Below are 10,000 nucleotides of genomic sequence, written 5' to 3'. Positions count from 1 at the left end.
AACATCGATGGGGACATGTATCTACTACGCACAGGTAAGAATATATTCTTTCAAAAAGTTTCATTATTGTATTGCATAATTTTATAAGTTAGATATAATGAGAAAATACAATTTTCTTTTTCTTTTTTTTTTTTTTTTCAGAGGACATCCTGCCGTAACATGTGGGTATTGTTCACGCATTTATTCAACACGAACAAATCTTGAAGAACATATAAAATCACGACATGCGGGATTTCCTGCACCGTCCGAATTACTAAACCCCCTTTTCCGTTCAGAAACTAAATGTTATTGTAAAATGTGTTCCAAAATGTTCACTAGTATAGCCGATTTAAATATTCATAGTCGAATATGTATTGGACAACGAATAGAGCTTCAAGTGCAACCAGATATTAAGATTGAATCACACAATAGTAAAAGTCTGGTTGATACTTCGGATATATCGAGTATGGATACGGATGATGAACATAAGGGATTTAAAAATGCTGAAGCAAAATTAGCTAAAAATCCACAGCTTACGATATTGAAGCAGGCGTTGACAAAAGGTAGTGGTTTAAAAAGAGATTTGGATGATAAAACGAGAGCGAATTGTAGTCCACAAAAAATAGCGAAAACAGGTAATGCATCAATGTATTTTTTTTTGTTTTGTTTTTTTTTTCATTTTTTTTTTTTTTTTTTAAATTCCATTTACTTATCGTGCGATTAATAAATCGTAAAACGTTGTTGTATTTGATTATATAATATAGAAGAATATAATGTCTATTGACAGATGGCTGTGAAATGCAGAAGAGGTGGTACTGCGAAATGTGTCCTCAAAGTTTTTCTTCAGTGGAAAATCTTAAAGAACACGAGATAACACATGATGCTGACAAACCTTATATTTGTATATTGTGTAAAAAAGACTTTACTTTAAAATCATCACTCAGCAGACATATCTTGGTATCGCATGGTGTAGATCCATGTCCTTTTATAGATAGTGATAAGTGTTTAAAAAGAGTAGTTCTTACGCAATCATGGGGTCAACAGATACCTATACCTATGTCCGATCAGAAAGACGCAAAGGAACCTTCGGAGTTTGCTCTGTCTCCAGAAGTAAGTAGTAATTCTAAAATAATAATAATAATAATAATAATAATAATAATAATAATAATAATAGTAATGATAAAAAAAGAAAAATTTTAATATTTAAATATACTATAATGTTTCCCTTTGCATTTAGATGAATGTAGAAAATGAAGATGAAGATCAGGAGAGGAGTAATCACGAAAATATGGTAGAAATGGAGACAGTTTTTGTATGTGAAATATGTACAAGGGATTTTAATGATAGAGCATCTTTATGGTTGCATATACGTGCGACGCATAAAGAATGCGCTGCTTTTGCTTGCGGAGTATGTTTAAAAATATGTTCTGACAATACACAACTCCTAAATCACGTTAATATGTATCACGGAGGATCAAAGTTACTAGTATCGGAACAAAGAAGGTAAATAATACATTTTTAATTTTATATATAATCATTGAACTATTATATTATTTTGTTTGATATTAATTATTATATTTTAGGTATAGTTGCACGATATGTGGTAGACAACATGATTCACGAAAGAAATTAATTGCTCATGTATCGATACATAATGTAAATCCTGCTTATGACCCTGCAAATTTTGTACAGTTAAACAGTAATTATTATAACGAGACATTAAATGGTAATGAAGTAACTGAAAATATTTTGGAGTTTGATGGAGACGAGGGAGAAAAAATAGACTGTTATATTTGTTATAAATCATTTCCAAACGAGGATCATCTTATAAGACATCAAAGAAATGCTCATAAGGTTATATTTTTGTTTTAATTATATTTTGAATAAATATTATTAAATATAATCGATAATAAATAATTAACAACTTTCGTAACATATAGAAAAACAAAAAAAAAAAAAAAAAAAAAAAAAATAAAAAGAAAAAAAAAAAGAGAAAAAAAAATGTAACGTGTATATTTTTTCATTAGTTCGAGCAAATGGCTCAAGTAGTAGATGCCATTGGTAATGGTAATCCAGCAAATATGAATGGTACTGGTAATAGGGCGCAGTATCATTTATTTTTTGTCTGCGAGCTTTGTGGTAGCTCACATCCTAGTAAATGGGAACGTTGGTTACATGTTAGTAGCACTCATAGTAACGAACCAAGTATAAAGGTATGTCTTTCAAGTAAAAAGAAAATTAATGTGCGATAGCATGAGCTCATATGATGTATATATAATAATATTTTTCAATTGAAAAAAAAAAAAAAAAAAAAAAAAAAAAAAAAAAAAAAAGAAAAAAAAAAACTTTTTCTCACGTGTTTCATCATTTGCAGTGCGAACGGGACGATTGTGGAAAAATATTTGCTACGAAGGCGTTACGTAACGAGCACGTACACCACCATCACTCGGTCCAAGGTCCTTCGCCAAATACTTGTGAAGTTTGCGGTAAATTATGGGGTAGCCGAGTTGATTATTGGAAGCACGTTATGGGAGTACATTCCGATACAGTGCCGCTAATATGTGGCGTTTGTCTAAAAGTATTTCCAAATGTTTTGCAACTTAAAACACATGTGCAAACTAAACATTGGCCATTGACCAATGGTGATTTTAGTTGCGATATATGCGGTAGGCCATATTCAAATAAATCTAAAATGTCAAGACATAGAAAAATTCATGGATTAGAAGTCGATGGTTATGATAATAACAGTATTAACGATGCCTTGAACGAATCGTCAAAGTACGAGCACGGTGTTGTACCCCAAGAAATGGATTTAACATGTGAATTGTGTGCCGATATGAAATTTTCAAATCTGGAAAGTTTATGCAGTCATAGACGTATTGTGCATCGTCTATTTCCGTGTGATCTTTGTAACAAGTGTTACGGGAGAACGTCTCATTTATGGAAACATGTAAATCGGGTACACAAAGGTCACGTAGATATAACGTGTCCTTACTGTTTGAAAACTAGCGCGTCTAAAGACCATTTAGCTGCGCACATATCCAAAATTCATAGGTACGAGTTAGATGTTAGAAAGGATAATAAAAATTCCGTAAATTTCAAATCTTCGAACGTGGAGGATGGGGTTTTACATTATTGTGAAAAATGTAATAAAGGATTTCATAAACGTTACTTACTTAGACGCCATATGAAAGGTTGTCAGAATTATCGAAAAGATCCAGGCGCATTATTGACCCGTTGCCGTGCCTGTGAAAGAATATTTAAGGATCGTGCCAGTTTACAAAAGCATATAGAAAATCATCATAGCACATACACATGCCATTTATGTAACGAAACTATTACATCTAAATTGGGTATTATGACTCATAATCGGGTTAAGCATATGGATCATCCAGATCTTACGTGTGAATATATTAGTTGTAAAAAATTATTCAGAACTAAGGAAGACTTGGAGGCACATAGGAAGGATCATAAATATCATATAACTCCTAACGTTTGTGACTTTTGTGGGGATACGGTGGAGAATAAATTGAAATTAAAAATGCACGTATTATCTTTACACAGAAATGAAATAGGAGTATCTTGCGGTGTTTGTTTAATACCTATGAAAGATCCAAAGGATTTGAAGAAACACGTTGAAGACGTACACGAAAGTGTTTTATCCAAACCAAATACGTGTCAGGTATGCGGCAAACAATATGCATCGAAATGGAAAGCTTTCGATCATACGAAAAAATGTCATGGGAAGGTCTTTAGAACGTGTAAACAATGTTTAGCTGTTTTTACCAATGATTCGGATATCAGAGATCATTATGAACACGTTCATAATATTTCCAAGGATCAATTAGCTGCATTTGAATATCGTATGGATATTGGATCTAAAGTCGACGAGTACGATGTACCAGCGGATATCGTTGTTAAGGAAGAACCGGACGATTTAGATTTCGACGAGGATTTATGCGAGGACGATTTGAATAATTCTAAACGAAGAAGATCGTTAACCGATACCTACGATTGCGAGATGTGTCCGGAAATTTTCTTAAATTGTCATACATTGGCGAAACATTATCAAAATGTTCACAATACCGATCCAATTCGTATGTTTAAAAAGATAAAGCCGGATAATAATGACAGTGGCAAAAGAAAAATGAGAAATCGAAAGAATTTCGAATGTAAAAATTGTCAAAAACAATTCTGTACGAAAACATTGTTTTGGAATCATATTAACGTATGCACCAGGCGTAACGCCTTTAACAGATTGGATATGCAAAATATTATGCCAACTTCGATTTTGGAAACACATTTAAAGAATAATAATCAAATAAAGAAGGAAGAAACTTCGTCGTTTATGAACGAATCGAATTTAAACATTCCAGATTTTAATTTATTCGAAGATATTAATTTGCAATTGTCAGGGCAAAAGCCAGTACCGAATCTTATGCCATTGTCACATATTAAACCACCTACTGCGGTTAAATGTTCTAGAAAAGATTCTCGGAAGGTATACGATGAATCAACGAATACCGAATGCACGTGTGAAGTTTGTGGCAAACAATGGCCGGCGAAAAAACATCTCTGGCAACATCTTATTCGTTTTCATAGAGCAGAAGCTGCTGTTACGTGTGGCGTTTGTTTGAAATTATGTAAATCTTATCAAGATCTGTCCGATCATTTGAAGGCAACTCATGCTGCTATATTATCGTGCGAAGGAAATAATTTCACCTGTAAAACCTGTGGCCGTTATCACAATGCAAGAAGTAAATTATTATTACATATGAGCATTCATATTAATTACGTTGGCAATTTTTGGTGTCAAAAGTGTCAATTGAATTTTGAAAGTGAGGGCAAATTTTCAGAACATATATTAGAATGTAACAAGAAAATAGAATCCGTTAGAAGTACCATCGAGGATAATATAAAGAATGAAAACGATGAGAAGGGAAGTTTGATAGGCGATGAGACATCGGTCGTCGAGGAGGTAGAGGAAGTTGAAGATTTTGAATCGGAACCTGAGGAGGATGGCGTCACCCAGGAGGAGAGTAATAGCGAGAATACGGAAAATTCGGAAGATTCGGATAGTGCCAGTAATACCAGTACCAGCGACGAGGAGGAAGCGGAAGAGGAAAATGATTCTGAAGCCGAGTCTAGGTCTAATAGTAGGGCCATAATAAGAGGGGAGGTATCATGTAATACCGACGTAAGCGATGATACAGATTCAGAAAATTCCGTAAATTCTACCATGATTGATAATAAAAATTTAAACGACATGAATTGCTTTATGATACACAACGAGGATAAGCAGATGGATATCGATACGAAAGACAATTTGGAAGGACAATTAACGAATCAGGAAACAGTTGAAATTAAAGAGACTAATCAAGAGGAACAACAACAACCACCACAACAACAACAACAATCACAACAACAACAACAACCACAACAACAACCACAACAACAACCACAACAACAACCACAACAACAACCACAACAACAACCACAACAACAACAACCACAACAACAACCACAACAACAACCACAACAACAACCACAACAGCAACCACAACAGCAACCACAACAGCAACCACAACAACAACCACAACAGCAACCACAACAACAACCACAAGAACAAGGACAAGAACAAGAACAAGAACAAGAACAAGAACAAGAACAAGAACAAGAACAAGAACAAGAACAAGAACAAGAACAAGAACAAGAACAAGAACAACAGCAACAACAACAACTACAACTACAACAGCAGCAGCAGCAGCAGCAGCAAGAAAAACTACAACAACAACAACAACAACTACAACAACAACAACTACAACAACAACAACTACAACAACAACAACTACAACAACAACAAGAACAACAGCAGCAGCAGCAGCAGGAAGAATTGAATATTAAAGAATCAGTGAATGTGACTAAATTAAATAATCTTCACGTCAAGAAATCACCCGAGAAAAGAAGAAGCGATTCTGATTTTACCGACGACGATGGTCCACCCATTTTGAGTCCAATTATGCCATTGTTAGAACAGGAACAAACGCAACAACACAATAATAATCCGATAGATGATATGAGACACAAGCTTAGTCCTATGGTACCGTTGACAATGAACGACGAAAAGGAATTAGAAATGTGTGAATTTTCTGAAAATGGTAACGATGTTGAAAGGGGTACATCATCCATGTCGAATCCAATAAATTATTACGAAAATACGGATAACGATAAGGACATGAACGCTAATGCGTCTAACCATAATTTAGAATATGATTGTGACGATTTTGAAAATATCGATAACGAGGAGGAGGAGGAAGAGGAGGAGGAGGAGGAAGTGGAAGAGGAAGAGGAGGAGGAGGAGGAAGAGAGAGATGAGGAGGAGAGAGAGGTGGAGGAAAGGGAGGATGGGGAGGGGGAGGACGAGGAGGAGGAAGAGGAGGAGGAGGAGGAAGAGGAGGAGGAGGAGGAGGAAGGTAGTATATCGGCCAACGAGGATGGACAAATGGAAATAGATGAACAAAATGTGGATTGTAATTCGGTAAATAGATATGAAAAATTAGAAATTAACGAATGTATCAATGATTCAGAGATTGACTCTTACGAGGAAAATTTAGACGAGGAGATTAAATTTGACAATGAGACTAGAGATAACGATGTACAAATTCATAATCTGGATGGTGCTGTATTGATGGTAGCTAACGATTCGGAAGGTAATCAGATTTTAATTCAACAAAATGTATTAACAATAGGAAACGAGGATTCTAATACTGGTGCGACTGAATATATTTATCAAGATACGAACGAGTACGAGATAGAAGAGTATGGTATAGCACAGCATGAAAATAATTCAACGATACAGTCTGACGATATTCAAGAGATGGCATATGTTCAGGATATATCAGAAAATGAGGATAGCATCGAAGAGGTTGTAGAAATACATGATATGGAGGAACAAAGTATGAGTGCCAAAAGTAAACAATCTAACTTATAATAAGTCTGTAACAAAGTGGTATAAGATAATGAGATATAGATAACGATGTGAGGGTCCATGAAAAAAAAAAAAAAAAGAAAAAAAAAAAAAAAAGAAAAAAAAAGCAAAGAAAGAAAGAAAGAAAAAAAAGAAAGGACTGTCGCGTTAAAAATGTCGTATGTACCTTGAAAGAGTGGAGATAAACATATTGTACAGTAGTAATAAGTACAAATATTTGTAGCTTTGGCAAATTTTTTATAGAATTTTCATATAGGACATAATTACGTATGAGATATATCATACCGAATAACACATGCATGGGATATGTCATGTTTATGTGTATGTGTGTGTGTATATATATATATACGTATATACACATATAAACAAAAAACACGATATATGCCTCAGAAAAACTGCAAGCTTCCAAAATCTAATTTTAATTGATAATATATATATATGTGTGTATATATATATATATATATATATATATATATATATATATATATATATATATATATATACATATATATAATAGTAATGGCGCATAATTGATAAAAACTGTATTTTATAGGGAATTACGTTTGATTACAAAATATTTCCTATTACTTTATATAGAAGATTATATTACATCCTTTGCATATATGTCAAATGCAAAAGTGATCTTCGACTTACAATTTAGTAAAATACTATTATAGGTAGGCCTCTGAAGAAATGATTTCTCTATAATCAGCTTAGAATAATTCGATAATACAAGTTTTCACAAATATTACTTTAAACGAAAGAAATCGTCCTGTATTAAAACGCTTGGACACATGTGCACTGATATTATACTTTTAATTTTTACTCGTATTGATATTTCCATTCCAAAATAATTTCTAAGAGATCTATTAATCAATGATGACGATGATGATGATGATGATGATGATGATAAAAATGATGATGATGATAATGATAACGATGATGATGATAATGATAATGATGGTGGCGATGACGATAATGATGATGATGATGATGATGATGATGATGATGATAATGATAACGATGATGATAATGATGATGATGGTGGCGATGACGATAATGATAATGATGACGATGATGATGATGATGATGATGATGGTGGTGGTGGTGATGGTGATGGTGATGGTGAAGAACGATGATTATGAGGATTATGAGGATTATGTTTATGATTATGATTATGATTATGATTATGGTATTAATATTATTATTGTTATTATTATTAATTACATGACAATAGTTCATAAACGATAGACATAAATATTTTAATTTATTCGAATGTATCATGCCTAATGATGCGCCGATAACTAACGATTTCAATTTCAATTTCAATTTCAATTTCAATTTCAATTTTAATTTCGATTTTAATTTTAATTTCGATTTCAATGTCAATTTTGTCGCGATTATCGTCGCGAGTAAAATTTTTTTCTTTATTCTTTATTAGCATTAAATATTATACATATTAATTTCTTTTTTCTTTTTTTTCTTTTTCTTTTTTTTTTTTTTCAATATTACGCGTAAACTATTTTCCTTCGTTCTTATTCGTATCGAATTAACTTTTAATGTTTCTTCTTGTTTCTTTCTTTCTTTCTTTCTTTCTTTCTTTCTTACCTTCGCATGCATTTTATTTATATCTTTTTCTCCTCTCCTCATTATCATCTTTAGCGCAATTCCAATTTATTATAACATTAAAAAAAAAAAAAAGAGAAAAGAAAGATAATAATAAAGAAGAAAAAGAAGAAGAAGTTTATCACTCTCAAAGCACAGTTAAAAATATAAGTTTATCATTAATATTATTATTATTATTATTATTATTATTATTATTATTATTATTATTATTATTAATTATTATTATTATTATTATTATTATTATTATTATTATTATTAATTATTCTTATTATTATTAATTATTATTATTATTATCATTTATGCCATCGTTCCGCTGAAATACTTGTAAACTATTTGTTCACATATTAATGAACAAAAAGTTTATAATAGTTGTTTCATTAGACTTTCTAATTCAATAGCAAATTTCTAATTCAATAGCAGCAGGTTGATATGTATAATATACTTATATTAAATATTATTTAATATCTCAAGAATTAAGTGATATATTTATAATATTATTCAATTACTCGTAAACTATTTAATTATTATTATAATTACAATTATTATTTTTATTATTATTATTATTGATATTACTCTTATTGTTATTATTCTTTTTTTATTATTCTTATTATTATTGTTATTATTCTTATTATCATCAATATTACCATCGACATGTTTGTTTCATTTATTAATTCCTTCTTTGTGTGTAAGAGAGATTAACAATCTCTCTTTTTATTTGTTCTTATTATATTTAATACCCTATTATCCATTTATATACATTATGATATATAATATGTACTTCACTGTGTCATTGAATCAAGAATTTTTAAAAGAAACAAGAAAAAAATAGCGTAATTGTGTATTCTATGAGACATTATTTTTTACTGTGCAGATACAGGAAATACATGTGTACATACGTACATAAATACATACATACATACATACATACATGAATTGTCGATTCATTTATTTAAATTCGATTTGACATGATTTGAAAAAAAAATATATATATATAAATATATATATATGTACATATATATATATTTATCTTCATTGACATAATTATATAAAAATTCTGATAAATCTTGAGTAAAAGTGGAAATAAAATTATGAGAATGACTTATACTATTTATTATGATACATATTGATTAAAGATTCATATATGTCGTATAATCTTTTGTAGATGTATAGTATATTACAAGTCGGCAAATATTTACCTAAGAATTTCAAATTATATATCAGGATATATATATATATATATATATATATATATATATATATATATATAAGACTTTATTATGAGAAGTACATTTTGTAATAACTAAATCAATATGTGTGTGTATATATATATATATAAGATAAAAAAAAATAATAATAATAGTAATAATAATAAGTTTAATTATAATAATAATAACAATAAGTAATAAT

The 10,000-nt window shown here is 30.8% G+C and overlaps 1 protein-coding gene across 1 annotated transcript in view; it reads left to right on the top strand.

Annotated features, from left to right (window-relative positions):
* The window catches only part of LOC124946677 (zinc finger protein Xfin-like), a 12,165-nt gene extending 4,907 nt beyond the window's left edge, over window positions 1-7,258 (top strand). The window contains exons 4-12 of the mRNA XM_047487717.1: window positions 1-34; window positions 142-614; window positions 767-1,089; window positions 1,217-1,482; window positions 1,563-1,833; window positions 2,007-2,192; window positions 2,354-5,536; window positions 5,729-5,749; window positions 5,849-7,258. The exon at window positions 1-34 is cut by the window's left edge and continues 366 nt beyond it. Of these exons, the coding sequence (XP_047343673.1) occupies window positions 1-34; window positions 142-614; window positions 767-1,089; window positions 1,217-1,482; window positions 1,563-1,833; window positions 2,007-2,192; window positions 2,354-5,536; window positions 5,729-5,749; window positions 5,849-6,970 (5,879 nt within the window). The 3' untranslated portion in view covers window positions 6,971-7,258. The remainder of the gene's footprint in view (window positions 35-141; window positions 615-766; window positions 1,090-1,216; window positions 1,483-1,562; window positions 1,834-2,006; window positions 2,193-2,353; window positions 5,537-5,728; window positions 5,750-5,848) is intronic.
* The last annotated feature ends 2,742 nt before the right edge of the window (window positions 7,259-10,000 follow it).

The sequence above is a fragment of the Vespa velutina genome, chromosome 2 (genome assembly GCF_912470025.1).
Source record: "Vespa velutina chromosome 2, iVesVel2.1, whole genome shotgun sequence".
In the NCBI taxonomy this organism is placed as follows: Eukaryota; Metazoa; Arthropoda; class Insecta; order Hymenoptera; family Vespidae; genus Vespa; species Vespa velutina.
Note: the sequence above shows the minus strand (reverse complement) of the source record. Positions and strands in the feature narration are given on the sequence as shown.